The sequence below is a fragment of the Hibiscus syriacus genome, unplaced genomic scaffold, assembly GCF_006381635.1.
Source record: "Hibiscus syriacus cultivar Baekdansim isolate YM2019G1 unplaced genomic scaffold, ASM638163v2 tig00111372_pilon, whole genome shotgun sequence".
NCBI lineage: Eukaryota > Viridiplantae > Streptophyta > Magnoliopsida > Malvales > Malvaceae > Hibiscus > Hibiscus syriacus.
The window spans coordinates 1629699-1645663 of NW_024063072.1; the positions used below are offsets into that span (position 1 = coordinate 1629699).

At 35.2% G+C, this 15965-nt stretch overlaps 2 protein-coding genes across 3 annotated transcripts; one reads left to right on the top strand and one right to left on the bottom strand.

The window, feature by feature from the left end:
• Nucleotides 1–279: 279 nt before the first annotated feature.
• LOC120159656 (transcription factor GTE4-like) lies at nt 280–5424 on the bottom strand. Of its 2 annotated transcripts, none has more exons than XM_039170226.1 (6): nt 5266–5424; nt 2962–5169; nt 2836–2881; nt 2636–2746; nt 2472–2547; nt 280–711 (listed from the first exon to the last, which is right to left on the bottom strand). In XM_039170226.1, exons 2-5 carry the CDS (start codon nt 4960–4962, stop codon nt 2486–2488), a joined length of 2220 nt encoding a protein of 739 aa, XP_039026157.1. In that variant the 5' UTR covers nt 4963–5169; nt 5266–5424; the 3' UTR covers nt 280–711; nt 2472–2485. The 2 variants fall into 2 exon arrangements, with proteins under 2 accessions (XP_039026157.1, XP_039026156.1); XM_039170225.1 differs by having other exon boundaries at nt 2836–2887.
• Nucleotides 5425–7300: 1876 nt separating this feature from the next.
• LOC120159653 lies at nt 7301–10240 on the top strand. Its single transcript, XM_039170223.1, has 8 exons — nt 7301–7636; nt 7772–7884; nt 8459–8508; nt 8930–9163; nt 9273–9425; nt 9515–9610; nt 9706–9726; nt 9872–10240. The coding sequence occupies exons 1-8, from the start codon at nt 7323–7325 to the stop codon at nt 10046–10048; spliced, it is 1158 nt and encodes a 385-aa protein (XP_039026154.1). The 5' UTR covers nt 7301–7322; the 3' UTR covers nt 10049–10240.
• Nucleotides 10241–15965: the final 5725 nt, after the last annotated feature.

The window sequence follows — 15965 nt, forward strand, 5'->3', positions numbered from 1 at the left end:
CCAGTCTTTTGTAAGCTGTATGGGTTAATCTTCAGCATAGGCAAGCAGCAGTAGTTCAGTCGGAAGAGTAACCTACAGAGGCCAATTATTCCCAGTCACTGTTAAATTCATTATATGCTTTCTTCTTCCAAAAATGGGATGGCATGGAAATTCAATACCAATGGATTCTCAATAACAAAAATTCCTGTAAAGTTGGGATTAGCGTCGGTCCAAAATGCTTGAAAAGACTTGCCCTCAACCGCCAACAGATTAACACACGACTAATATGATCCAAAATGCTTGAAAGCAATTGCAGATTATTTCATGCTAAGCAAATATGACCCAAATTACAATGTTATTTTCCGTGTATAACATGAATTTAGAATCCTGAATCTGCCAGCATCTTCTTATAAATAACAAGAATCAAACGTTCCCTAAAACTATTAGCAGCAGCAGCATCAGCAGCAGCAGCAGTTAGCAATGTACAGGTGCTACGCAAAACAAACCCAATTTCTCCTAAGCATTGGATACCACATCTATATTATACATGATAGTCCACATCAGAGTGCCGTGCTGCCACACTCTTCAGTGGCTAAACGGCTGGTGCCTCTACACTTCTGAGCTCCAGGCACTCTACAGCTCCACCACCTAATGCAACTTCAAAAATCTTAAAACAGAATCTGCAAACCTTCAGGATCATCCGCACCCTACTCTAAATTCTTATATCAACCACTGGAAAGCATACAAAAACCCCACATATTAGTAAACATAATACTTCAAAAGCATTAACCAGGTCTTTTCTCAACAATCTAATAACACTTTTAAGCATGCATATCAAAAGGAATAAAAGCTTAATATTTGTCACATCATATACTTAACAACCATCTTCCATCATAACACAAGCAGAAGCAGCAGCAGCACAACTAAATCACATCAAAACCATAAATGTGTTCTCAATTAAATGGGCAATATGTTTTATTGTGCAGAAAAATCGGAGATTTTGAAGTGAATGGTGTTAGTTAGGACAAGCAGCTCACCAGTCAATAACATGTACTCACCCCAAAACATTAATTTACCAACTGGTAAAGAAATTCGGAGCCAACAAACAGAAACAACAGAAAATGAGCACAAAAATAGGTTTATGAAAAAGGATCTCAAGAGAATCTTTGCTCCCAAAATGAACTGTGCCGTTCTAGTGGTGATACTGGATCTCATTGATTTTCTTGGCATGGTAAATGTGACTAGAATACTTCAAGTTTTCAACCACCTTTTGTATCCCACAAGAAACAGAAGGATACAACTTATGACAGCATGTATTTTTTCCCATTTATGGACTCTGCAGAATGATGGTACCCCGAACCCAGGGCTATGCATAGTTATTCTCCATACCAACGTATCAAACCAAAACAAATCAGAACAACATATCACTGCAAACTAGATCAGAAAATTTAGTAAGAATGTTGGTCAAAATGACATGATTGACTCATTATTCAACAAGGTCCAAATAAAACCAGTAACTAAATCATCTGGAAAAACAAAATCCCAAGAATTTCAAGCTAGCAATTTTTCCATCAATAGCATGAAGTCTTCTATCACCAGTTGATTTAATCATACAATTTCCCGAGCGTATCCAGTTATAAAAGTCACAATAATATGAATCAGTTCTGCTCCCAAAAAAGATGCAAACTCATTTCATCCATTGTAGATATCCCTTTGCCCAATTAAAAGAAGGGAAAAAAGAATGTTAATACGGATGTGTTGTTAGACCAGGAAGGACAACTTTAAATGAGGACAATTGTCTCTAAATTGGGATTTGGGATAGCTCTTATAAAGGATAAGTTGAGAGAAAACCTCTATTTACTATGATTTGGCAACAAAATGTAGACGGAGGGATGCACCTATTGGAAGAATGAAGTAATTGATATTCTGCCAAAAGATTGAAGCGGAGACCAAAACAGAATGGGTAGAGGTGAAAAAATGATACGAAATTATTGGAGCTTCAAGAGAGGAGAATAATCGATATAAAGTATTGGAGGATTTGTGTATGTGATCTGATGTAAATTTTTTCTGTCTTGATTCCTTTCGCGGGCCCCAGATATGTTGAGATTAAGGCTTGTCAGTTTGGTTCAGGGTTTAGAGTCTGGACTTTAGGGCAATTGATAAGTTACCAATTATTTCAAATAGGAAGAGTAACTAGAATCTACCACCTTTGAGAAAGAAATTACCCTTTTAGCCACAATATTGATGCCTCTATTGATCTTAAACCACACAATGATAGTTAGCACCGTTTTTAAAATGTAATACTTCCGCACAATGATAGTTGCCACTGTTTTCATTAAATGCACTTCACACTATTCAACCAAACCACAATATAAACAAAACTCTGCACACTTCTACTGCAGAAGATACCACTTGAAAATGAGCAAACGAAGCCAAGGAACATTGAAGAATCAAATCAATAATTTTTGTAAGCCAGGAACATTTCACCATACCTGAATGAAAAAATTCAAGACCTTGATGAATGGCCAGCATCAGACTTAGATGCTGAGGAACTTTCAGTATCAGAATCTGAAAAAAAATAATGTATGTTAAGAACATGACGAGATCGGAGGGGGAAAAAAGAAAAATAAATCTAGTTAGAAACATGTTATAGTACCACTTGATGAAGACCCGAAATCACTGCTGGAGCTACTTGAACTACTTGACCTACTAGCATTATCTCCACGTTTTTCCACTTCAACAGTTGATGCAAACATATTCTGCTCATCTGTAGATATAAGTAAGAAATTTTACTTATCAGTCCAAACATGCATGAAACAACCAAAATACCATCATTCTTATAATGTGAAAACTTACTAGTTGTGGCTTCCTTTGGCACTTCAACCAAAGCAGGCGTTGGGTTCTGCAACTAAATAAAATATAAGAATTCAGCAACTCTTGGTAAAAGATATTTCATAAGAAATTATGACAAAAAAGCTATACATTCTCTTGTACAGTCTGCCCAGCTTTTGCTCTAGCTTGAATGGCAAGTTCAACTTTTCTCTTGTTTTTGCTTAAACTTTTCTTGTAGTTGGTAATAAATCTATCTAGCTCCCAAAGTGTCTCAGTATCCACACTGTCAATGTCCACCTCAATTTCATCATCATGCTGGAAGAGATCCGAATTCCTTTTTCTAATAATCTGTACGATGTTGTCCAGCTTCTCCGAAGGCAAACTCTGAAGGTTGGTGCTAAGCTTCTGCTTCTCTTCATAAGTCATGTCCCTCTTACACGGATCCTTTGCCTTAGGCTTTTTTGGAGTAGGGATCCTACCTGAAGGTGTAGTAGCAGTGCGTTTTGGTCTCAGATCATCAAGGCCCATCATTGACTTTGGTCTATCCAGGATCCTTCTCATATCAAGTGGAGGGGGAAGCATTGGAGGTGCCTTTCTTGGAGTCGGCATGGGAAGACTAGCTTCATATTCCATTGCAAGTCTCATATCCCGAATATAATCTGCCTCTATAGCAGCCCATTTGTCCTCGAATATCTGCGATAACTCCTCAGCCATTATATGAACATCTTGTCCCTTAGGATTATATGTCATAGCATTGCGAAATGTTAGTCTCACATCCTCCGCAAACTCTCTAGGCGATTTGTACCAGTTCTTGTTAAGCCTTGATTTCACAGTACCCAAATCCATGGGATGCTTAATGATACTATAGTAATCATGCAAACCCAAACCTTTGACATCAACAGGGGCATTAAAGACCCAACCATGCTTATGCTTCATTAGTCTTTCAAGCAAAGAGATACAGCTCTTAAAGCACTTGTTACCCATACCAAACCCACAATTTAATTCACCCCCTCCGTGCTTCTTCGCATTTAATTTCAACTTTTTGTTACTCTCTGCTGGGGGAAACTTATCTTTTGCAAGCAAAAACTCTGAATTCCGATAGAATTGGTTTGCCTTAGGCGTTCTCTTCTCCTTCTCTATATTTTCACTTACACCCTGACTATTCTCCAAGACAGGAATATTCAACTGGTTCAAAGGCCTATTTTGCTTGACAGGCTCCTGAGGAATGCCAACTGGAGTCACCTCGGGTTGAACCCTCTTGAATCTATAATCAGCACCATCATTCATGGTGACATGGGAATTACTAATTTGCGCTTCTTTAGCTTCAATCCTCTTCACCAAATTCCTCACCAAATCAAGCTCACTCTCTAGCTTCCTCCTCAGTTCCCACATCTGCTGCTTAGACCTTGAAGCCAAATTGACCTTCACCCTGTTTTCTGAACCCGGCTTCAGAGCTCCATTGTCAGTCACAGCCTTTTGCTTCTTAAGACTTGAAGAATCATTAGACACTGCAGTATCTACATGGGGAGCAGGCTGTTGATGAGATGAATCCCTATGCTCCAAAGGAGGAGGCTGAGTTGGTGCTTCAGCAGAGTTATTCTTGTTATCATCGTTACTATTGTTCTTGTCATTCGTGTTGTCCTCATTGTGCACAATTATAGGGGCAGCGATTGTGGTAAAGACACTATTGTTCACAACAGTGCTGCCGATTTTGTTGTATTCGTTGTTGTTGCCATTGTTGTTGTCCTCTTTGTTGTTAATGTTGTTGTTGTTGTCCTCTTTGTTAATAATGATGCTGTTGTCGTTGTTGTTGCCTTCGTTGCCATCCTGGGTAGTGTTGATGTTGTTGTTGCCTTCGTTGCCATCCTTGGTGAAGTTGATGTTTTTGTTGTTGTTGTTGCCTTCGTTGCCATCCTTGGTGGTGTTGATGTTGTTCTTGTTGTTCCCTTCGTTGCCATCCTTGGTGGTGTTGATATTGTTGCCTTCGTTGCCATCCTTGGTCGTGTTGACGTTGTTAGTGGTGGTGTCGAGAAGATTGCTTTTCTTGGGACCTTTAAACGCTTTCCTGGTGTAAACCTTGTTCTCCATGTACCGCTGTCTCTCTCTGTTTTCACCATCTTTTCCTTCTCCAACTACCGTCCCCGAAGCCATACATATATTAGGGTTTAAAACCCTAATTTCCCCTTCTCCGGACTCCAAACGAAAAAAGAATCAACTTTTCCGATCAATCCGAACTAGGGTTTAACCAAAGCCGCTTCAAAACCCTAATTTCACCTCCAAACTTGAGGTTTTCCCAAGTTTTAACCACCAAATCCAAGATAAACACAACAAATCTAGAGAATGAAACCCCTCCTCGATCTACAAAATTATAACCACAATCATCCTTATAAACCCTAAATCAAATCAAAGATAACAAAAGAGACGAGGAAAAATATAGATTTCTCAGCGCCTTACCTTCGCCGGTTCGATGTAAGATCTTCCTCTGAGTTTCTCTCTCTCTCTCGACGCTTCTCTCTTTCTCTCTCTAAGAAAATTCTGTTCGTTTTTTTCTCCCGTAATTTTTCTTTTTTTCTCCCTCTATCCTTATCTTACAGGTGTACGGTGGAGCGTGCCCCCGTGGTTCCAACCTACTCCATAGAAGCGTGTGGGTGCATCGAAAAAGCCGTGCTCCGGAAGAATCATAGCGGGAATAGGGAGGGTTCGACTCACGCTCATTAGTTTCACGTGTTTTACACGAACCAATTGAAAGACGGCATATTGGGGAGTATCCGAGTGTGAACAATTAAGGTCGAAGTTATTGGGTTGGATTAGAGCGGGGACCTTTAATTGTGGGTTTTTATATATTTTCCCCAGACGAGGAGAGGGAGTGTCTTGATCAACCGCTAGGGTGTTTGGTAAGTCAAGTGTTCGGAGGTTAAAGACACGCGCCTCTGTTGCTCTGTTATACTGGAACGCATGATTACTTTTGGAAAAGATATTTTTATTTTGGTTTTTCTATATAATTAGATTGGTCAAATTAATTTTTTTATGTTTAATGTAATTTTTATAGGTTTAATGTAAAAAAGTGATTAAATTATAATTTAAATTAATTTTAGATGTTTAAAGTTTTTTTTTTCTGAAGTATGTGTTTAACGGTTTTAAATTATATTTTTAAGTGTTTTGTTTTTCATATTGTTATCTGACATGTGTTGTATTTGTGAAATTAAAAAATATTTTTAAAAACACTTAAATTTTATTTTAAATTTTTTTTATAAAAGTATAAAAAAAATCTTAAAAATTCTAAAAATCCTAATTTTAATCTATTTACCATCGTTCACTGCTACCAACGTAATCAATCAGTTAAAATTTCAACGGCATGTGACCAACTAAATATCCAACAGTTGAACACTTACTTCAACTCCTAATTGCAATGATAATTGACTATTGCATTAAAATGAAGTCCTTTTGGTCGATTGTGAAATCTTACATTTACATGATCATTCAGAGTTTGATCGATCACACAACATTAGGTGTTCGTTCAATTAACGGTGTTGGTGGCGATCGACTGTACTAAAAATTAAAAATAGATTTTTAAGAGATTTTTTTAATTTTATAAAATTTTGGGTATTTTTAGGATAAATTACACAAATAGTCACTAATGTATAAGTAAATATTTATTTTCCCTACTTAAGTTTCAAAATTAACAAATTAGTCACTAATGCTATCGTCTTGTAACAAAATGATCACTCCACCGTCATCTCTATTAAATTAACGATGTGCCGACGTTAATAAAAAAGTTAATATTTAATTTTACCCCTAAACTGCTACTAAAACATCAAATAAATCATTGATAATTGATTTTATATCTAATTTATCCCAAAAAAAATCCGATTTCTAATTTTTTTTTCCAAATACCCCACCACCCCAAAAGCAATAATTTATACATAAGAAAATGATTAATAAGAAAATTTGCCTATCTTTTTTCTCCTTTGAAGCTCAAAACCAGCTAGAACTCTCTCTAAGGCAAGCTTTTGACCTTCTCCAATCGAACTAAGACCCCTATTTCCGTTAGCAATCCCAAACCCTCAAGAATACACTCAACTTAATCAAGCTATATTCTTTATGGTGTTCTAATCAAACCCCATTTTGTAAAAAAATCATATTAAACACTTACATGATGCCGTCATTTATGTGTATAATCTGTTTTCAAGTTTACTTGTTGGAATTTTTTACGGCGATGTATTAAAATGAAACAAAAAACTAAAAATTAAGTATGATTTAAAAAAAATGAAAGTTTAGATAGTAAAACAGATCAAAACTGATAGTTTAAGTACTAAATTCATAGTTTACCCAAACAATAATGATATTTTTGCCATTATGCCAAAAAAGCAGATAGACTTGATGTGTTATCATCCACGTGACGTTATCCAATAGGCTGAGAGGATTCAGGTTAATGAAACGGGAATAAAAAAAGAGAAGCTAAACAGCTTCAGTTATCATTGACGCCTCATTAACCTACAAAATTATCAGCAATGGCGCTTTGGGCAACTTCCTCTTCCTCTTCTCACAAGCTTTTCTTTACATCTTTAGCTGCAACAAGATCCGGAAATGGAAGAACAATGAGTGGCAAAAATGGAAGAAGAAGAAGAGATTCAGGATCCATAGTTCATGTTGGGATGGCAGATCAGGCAGAGATGGAGACATTATCAGTAGCATACAAAGAAGGGGATCGTGAGAGGCCAGATTGGGCAGATGAAACTCCTTTGTCTCGCCTTGTTGAAGCTCTCATTTCCTTTAATCCCCTTTACTTCCTGCTCAAGCTTGGTGCTCGACAAGTTTTGATCAGGTTCCTATTTTTCTCTTTCTTTATTTCTTTTGAGCATGCAAAACACTGCACACATAACATTTCCTTTCTGTTTTTGTTTTCTTTTTCTTTTTTTATGTATGAATTGATATCCAATACAATGTTCCAAGCCAACAGTACTGCGGAGAAGAAAAGCATTCCATGGAGGCAGATGGCGAATGAGATTCTGGAATCGGATGTTTACAAGGAGCTAGCCAGCATTCAGAACCCCTTTCTTCAATACCCAGATTGTATGCATTTCTCATCTTTTTGCTTTTTTTTCTTTAATGATTCTTGCAACCTTGGGGAATCTATTTTAATGAACTAATGTCAAAATATGAAATTAACGTTTCACTTAATAGTTATTTTGAATGTTTCATTTTAGTACAAAAATGATTTCAGATTAGATTGAAATAGTTAATTGACTAACGTTGTTGACTTGAGATCGTCATGTCATCACTTCTTATCATATCATTATTTTCGGCACGTGATATATGTCGTATTTTTCAACAGGGTGTCACGTTATCAATTTCGACACATAACATTTGCATGTCTCATTTTTAACATGTGATATATGTCACGTCATTACTTTGGACTCATGACATTCTCATGTCAAAGGCATACAATGATCAATTAGTCAACTAATGGTTTATGTCTAACTAGGGGTCATTTTATCCCAAAATGAAACTTTTGGGTAAAAATAATCCAAAAAGAAAAATAATAGAGATCAAAGTGATTATTTTGTCAAATATTAGGGGTAAATTTTGAAATTATACCAATTTTAACTATTCAATCCATACTAAAAGATGTGTGTATTTTGAACAGATTATCTGAATCCTTTTCATGCATATGACGATGGCAATCTTTCATGGATGGTAAGTATTCAATCCAATTGTTGTTCGACACATGTTAAATTTGTTGGTAACGAATATTGTTTGTATATAGACTTCTTTAAAGTGTTTGTGTACATATCTATGTATGCTTGGTTGATTACGTACATGGGGTAGTTCAAATTATAGTGTAGGACTGTATGAGTGAGGACGAAACCATAGGGGGAAAAAAGACATAATTTGTCAAGGAAAAAACATGTTCTCTTGGTTTACATCTAAATCTTAAAGAACCTACTACTGAGTAGTCTCGTGGTTAAAATGAGAGTTGTTCTTCTTTGGGATTCTGGGTTTGGGTAGTTGCGTCTATAAGGTGTGTTCGTTGTCAAATGTTTAAGAAAGATTATGAACATATACTACATTGTAATCACCCCATACTATTCAACAAAAATTAACTATTGTATGGCAGGCAGCAGCTGAAGCGGAGGTCGCAACCATGTCTATGACGCTGCGAGCTATTCCATATGCTTCAACATTAGAGAAAGCAACTCAAGAAATGCGTGGAAATTGGCTTCAAGCAATCAAACAACATCACATGATGCATTCAGGAAATGCCAAGATCGAAACAATTTTAGACATCGGATGTTCCGTTGGTGTGAGTACCCGATTTCTTGCCGATGAGTTCCCTTCTGCTAAAGTCACTGTAAGTGCTACATACACGTCTTCCTTCTTTTGAAAACATATCACAACCTATGTTACTCGGATTTGAATGTGAGTCTCGGATATGAATGTGTGCTATATGTGCATGGCAGGGCCTAGATTTGTCGCCCTACTTTCTGTCGGTAGCTCAATATAAGGAAAAGAAAATACCCCCTCGGAGGAACCCCATCACATGGATACATGCAGCCGGAGAAAACACCGGCTTGCCATCGGAATCGTTCGATCTCGTTTCTTTCGGTTATGTGGTATGCCTTTATCCTCCAACATAGTGAAATCCTGTTGGGGATGTTTGTCTAAATGAAAAACACAATCGTTTGAATCTGAATGTGTGCAGTTCCATGAATGTCCTGAAAGAGCAATAATAGCTTTGGTAAATGAAGCATTCCGGTTGCTTAAACCCGGCGGCACACTCGCTATAACTGACCAGGCGGTAAACGAAATGCCACAACCGAACTTTGTTTACAAATAATATCGTCTGCTTGCTTTCTATACCTAGAACTCATTACAACTTTGTTCCTTTTGCAGCCCAAGTCTAAGATCATTCAGGTATATAACAATTCCCTAACACCATTGCAGGATATGAACATGATGCAATGAAATCCTGCTTAAGTTGCAGGGTGTGAATTGCTTTGAACTAGGAAAATCAATGAACATCGACTGTTGTATTTGATTGTGATTGTGATTGTTTCAGGAGCTGCCTCCAGCACTTTTCACATTAATGAAGAGTACGGAACCATTCTTGAACGAATACTACCTCACTGATATGGAAGGAAGATTGAGAGAAGCTGGCTTTGTCAATGTAAAATCAATGCTTACTGATCCCAGGCATATGACCATGACTGCAACGGTGCCTCAGCAACATGATTGAGTATTTTCATTAAAACCAAAAGCATCTACGAGTTTGAACTTCGAATCGGAAAACCTTTGATGACTTCCTTTTATAGCGTCATTAAGAGATTCTATAGTATGAAGAATTGAGGGTGTGGTGAAGACCATATGATGTTTGTTTATGATTTGTATTGGGTAACATCATAAAGAAGGAAAGCTAACAAGTTGAGCACAAGAAATCCACTGTTTTAACTCTATAGCTTGCTTCACATCTAGGGATGGGCATGGGACTGAACCCGACGGCTTCCGACCCGATCAGGTCGGATTTTTTTTAAAAAAAAATCGGGTTCGGTCGGATTTTTTTAAATGTAATGCTCGGGTTCGAGTTTAGGGTGAAAAATACTCGACTCGAACAAAATAAATAATTTTACTTTATATATTTAGTAATAATTACAATAATATTACTCTATATATTATTTTTTTCAATTAAGTCACTGTTTTTATTAAATAAAAATAATTTTTATTATTTCGGGTAGGGTCGGGTGAAAATTTGTTTTGGTCGGATCAAATTGAGTCTTGGGTGGAGGATTTTTTGTTCTCGGGTCGAGTTGGATAGACAAAAAATCTGACCCAACCCATGCCCATCCCTCACATCACATTTGCTCTGCAAATTGAGAAGACTGAAGAGTTTTGTTTCATAAATTAAAGCAAACTCAATATATGTAAATTAGTATAATGGTTATATATGTAGGGATACCGTATAGACGAGAGAACACATGGGGGAGAGCATTTGTCACTATATAAAATAAATTAATTTGGGTAAATATTTTTTCTTTTCGTCCGTTAAATATTTCAAAATTTGTTATGGGTAAATTACATCTATGACCAAATTTTATTTTGATTATCGATTTTCTAAATTAATCTATATGACAATTTAATTATTTAAATATTATTGATCAAGTTACTTGTGTTGATGTGACAATTAAAGAAATTATATAATTATATATTTAATCCTTATTACTTATACATTCAATCAATTTGGTCATAATTTTAATTTATTTCAATAAATTTAATTCCCCTCGAAATTATTATTCTACAATTTATAGTGACATGTGTTATCATTTGATTAGATGATTAAATTTATTAAATTAAATCAATTTCAGCACCAAATTGATAAAATATGTAATAAGCTCCTCTCCTCCATCAAATGTTACGACAAGTGACTTAATTAAAAAAAATTAATAGATCAATGATCAAATTAAAAACATCTTATAATTAAGTCTTCATTAATATAGTTTACTCAAATATAAAATTTGGTTATATACATATAATTAAAAGGAATCAGATGCATTATTTGAAATAAATTACTATATAATATAATATATAAAATAAAGTAAATTGAATACACAATATAATTGGCCGTATTATATTTTATGTAACCCCTCAAACCGATGCAGATAATTCGATCCGATCTGGAGTGTCACATTAGGGCCATCGGAGCGACCCACTGTAAAAATAGCGGAAAATTTAAAACTTTTCTTAAAACTTGTAAACTCATAAAATCATTTATGAGTACAAAATAAAAGTTATCAATATTCAAAATAAAACATATTTTCATACTCGTATATAAAACAAAATACAATTACATGACTCCTAATCACATATATCGTACTCTGCAAACAGCACCGGAAGAACTCCCTTACTGAAGTCAATAGCTGCACTGGTACAATTCTTTTTGCCTGAAAAGATGAGTAACAGAGTGAGCTTTGGAAAGCTCAATAATACAGAACTACCAGATGATGCTGATGAATGTGCAGATACAGATAAATATATATTTCCTTATTGTTTCCAAACATTTACAGATTTTTATGTTGAGCAGAGATCCTACTGATATTTCAGGTGGTAACGGACAATGAGTTTTCAGTACAGAGAAATATTTCGGATGACTGAGTTCAGGAGATCAAAATAGGTTATCTAGTGTGTTCCCAAAATCCATATAACTTTTCATATCTTTTTAAAACATATATATGTATACCCCCATCCCAACACAACATAATGTATAGGTTCCCCATAACCATACACCCAACCCACACAACTTGTAAGGCCCTGAGCACAAAGTCGAGGAACCTGCGAAAATACTTCCTTCAACAATACCCCCCAATTAAAACATTTTTCCGTCATTAAACGGAGATATGAGAAATCAAAACAGAATTCAGAACATATATCATAATAGAATCCAAATCAGAAATCAGAACAAAATTCAGGTCATGTATCAGAACAGAATTCAAGTCGGAAATCAGATAAAATATTTATATGATTAGGAAACACACCAGAATTTACAGATATTATTCAGAGATACTGGATAATCTTATCGGGTAGAGAGACACGAATATTCAGTTTACCGATAGAATGTCGGAAGTTAGAATCACTATTTGAAAAGTTCATTAACTGACAGAATCATCAGTTATTCAGGATATGCTTTATCGGGATCATCTTATTCGGACACTTTTCTGAAGCTCTACGAAATCTGAAGGTATTCAGAATCTTTACAATCTATGACGATTAATCTGATTATCGAACAACTCCAGATGAATAGCTCCAGAACCAATACTTATCAACTTGTCAATTCATTAACCTTCCCAGGGTATTTACTCTTTAATACCAAATATTATTATCCACAGATCATCTTCTGAATCATCACTGAATAGACTTTAAAGAGACAAACAAATATTCTAATGGTCTTTATTTCATTTCCATGTTTCAATTATACCAAGAAATGCTGACGTACTTGATTTGTGGTTCATAATTTATAGGGATAATACATCATATAAGTTCATCCGAGTTTTTAAACTTATTCCAATCTCTTACTTAGTTCATTTAGCAGTCAAGTCCTTTACAGTTACTTCAGGGTTTTCTATAGTAATTCAGACTTCTGAATTTCAGTTTCAGATACATATTGCACTTTTGTTCAATTCAATTTGGTTGTCGTAGTTGATTTGTCTAATGAATATCCACTTCTTAATAATGAATGTGATCTAGAGTTTAGCTGAGCTGAATACTTCCAAAATTATAATCAAGCCACACTTGAGAAGACGAACACGCATTCAAGTAATATCTATGTCGTCCAGGTATTGACATATAATTACAATTGATCAACTCACTTAAGCTGTGCTCCATCACTTTTAAAGGTAGTCCAACACCTATGCTTATTTGGATTACCTAATTAATCCAAGACATTTACTTATTCTATATCATAAGGGTATTTTGGTCATTTTGATACTCAATCTTATTCCAATCATTTCAGAGCTCGAGGATATCCAATCATTCTTAAGCTTGGTGATATTCTTGGGTTATTTCCATTACAGGGGTATTTTGGTCATTTTATAGATCTATAGTATTTCAATCTTTTCCCTCCATCCGATCTTATTATTTAATTCCAATTTATCATCTATTCCAGTCCTTTTGAACAATTCTGATAAAAGAGCACCATCCGATAAATTGTTCTTCAGGTATTTACTCATAACTAGGATATTTTCGGATCAAATGCATTCTCAGATTTTACAAACGGAATATCATGAATTTTTCTGTACAAAGACATGATCTTTACAACCAAATCCGTAATTTATCGAGTTAAGTACGAATCCTCAAAGTACTTTCTCATTCAGGTCAACTCGGACTATTTTTACCTCTCAAGGGCATTTTCATAATTTCTTAACCAGATAACTTCGATATTAACTCTTAACGAACATACTTATAATTTAGAGATCCTATGGTTAATTGCTTCCTCGAACATTCTTTGATCTTGAAATGATTCCTTAATAGACTTCTAGTATCTTGCATAAACCCTCTTGGGGTTATCCAGAATTTCCAAGTAAAACTAATATTTCTTATGCACATCAATAGTTTTATCATATCAATATGTCTTTTCAGATTTATTAATCCATTTCCAGGGACAATTCTTATCATTTTCCAACATAAGGGTAATTTCATAATTTTACCTAATCAAAATATTCTCATAATTTATCATTTAAGTACCTTTAATGAGATAAATTATAATCTACATATCCATGGTTGATTCCTTTATCACTTAATTCCAGAACTTGTAATTTAATTCTAAGTGTCCTCCAATTTCTTATAATAGTCATCTGAGCCATATTCAGTTACCTACTTCCTACCGCATTCGTATCGAGTGTAGAACTTCATTACTTACACATATGAGACCAAACATTTCAATTTATGCATTTACCAATACCAACATGTTCTATAAAGCATAAAGAGGTAGTAATGTATTATCTCGATTTTCGTGCCATACTGATCAACCATTAAATTCCATTCGAACGCCCTCAATCTTGAAATCATCTTTCAATAATTCCTCATATACATAACAATATAAATTCCATCAAAAAAAGAACTTAATTCCGAAAAATGGATCGAATCGGGTGATAAATCAGTCAAAAACAACTTACTGGGTTCGAATTTAGCGAAACGGACTTCAGAATCGGACTCAGGACGTCAACAAAACCCAAAATTTTACTATTTAATTCCAGCTCACCAACTTTATTTCTAGCTTCCAATCTTTTCTAACGAACACGGACAATCTATCGTACAAATACGACTTCAAATAATTTTCCTCGTCATAAAAATAACTTATTAGAATCTAATTACTGATTTGGGGACCCAATTGTTAAAACTAAAAACTTTAGGAATCAATAGAATTTTTTTAATTAATACAATTAGGGACTAAATCGATCTTAATAAAACCATTACACCATAATCATAATAATATGAAAGCTAAGAGACAAGATTAAGCTTTTAACAACTTGGATGACTTACCTTGTAATTTACCCGTTGCCAAGAGTAGTGTTCCACCGTCAGAATCTTTAAAATGCATTCATATCAAGCTCCCAAACTATTTCCAAAACTACGTAGTTTTGGTTAATACGTAAATATCCATTTATAAGCCAAAAATCTCCCTGCATTTCTCATTTATTTAAAATTTCATTTTCTTTTACTTTTTACCAACGAAAGACTCTGTAGGAAGGTAGAAAAGCATCATCGGCCAACCACCAAACTCCGATAACCACCATGTCGGCCATCGTCGTTGATCGTCGGTCTAAGCCCAAACTTTATCATCCAAAACATCTTGGTCTCCACATCAAGAATCTGACCTTCGATAGTCGAGAAACCTCGTGGATAGTCGTAGATCTACAAAAGAAATTTTGATCTTCATGAGCTTCAACCACTCCGATCCTCTTCATCCATCGTTGGACGGTGTTACTTTCGATATATGTGCTTCTTGTCATTGATCACTCGGCTTAATGGGGTTTTCATTGGAACGTTAGTACAAGAACGATAGGATGGTTGGGTCGGGTTTACGAGTTTCAGTTTATTTTTTTTCTACCGAGCAGTTCCTCCCATGACAGTTCTGGTAGTTGATTTGTTACCATAAGAAAGCAAGCAAGCTACTCATGATGGTTAAGCTATCGAGCAAGGGATGTATGTGGCTTTGGTTATTTATTAATGCTCTCTAATATAAAAGATTGGTACTACTATTTTATGAGATAACGAAGAAGATTATAGACAAAACAAATCTAATTTGCAGGACCCACTAGGCCACTATGATACCATAAGATATGATTTATTATTGGGTAGTTGAAAATTATACTTCATGAATTAGGGTGTTACAATTCTACCCTCCTTAAAAGAATTTCGTCCTCGAAATTCATTCATGTCACAGAATTTCATAAATGAAAATTCCATCAGTTCTTCCATATCTTTAAGTAACTTTTACAGAAATACGAGTCCTCTACAATCCTTTACCAATTGATTTTACATTCTTATCATAACTCGTCTTCAGTCCAATAAAATAATCAGAACAAATTTATCCTTGCGAAAATAATTCAACATTGGTTACGAGAATAGGCTTCATAGAGCGGTAACATATCTCAATTTCATTT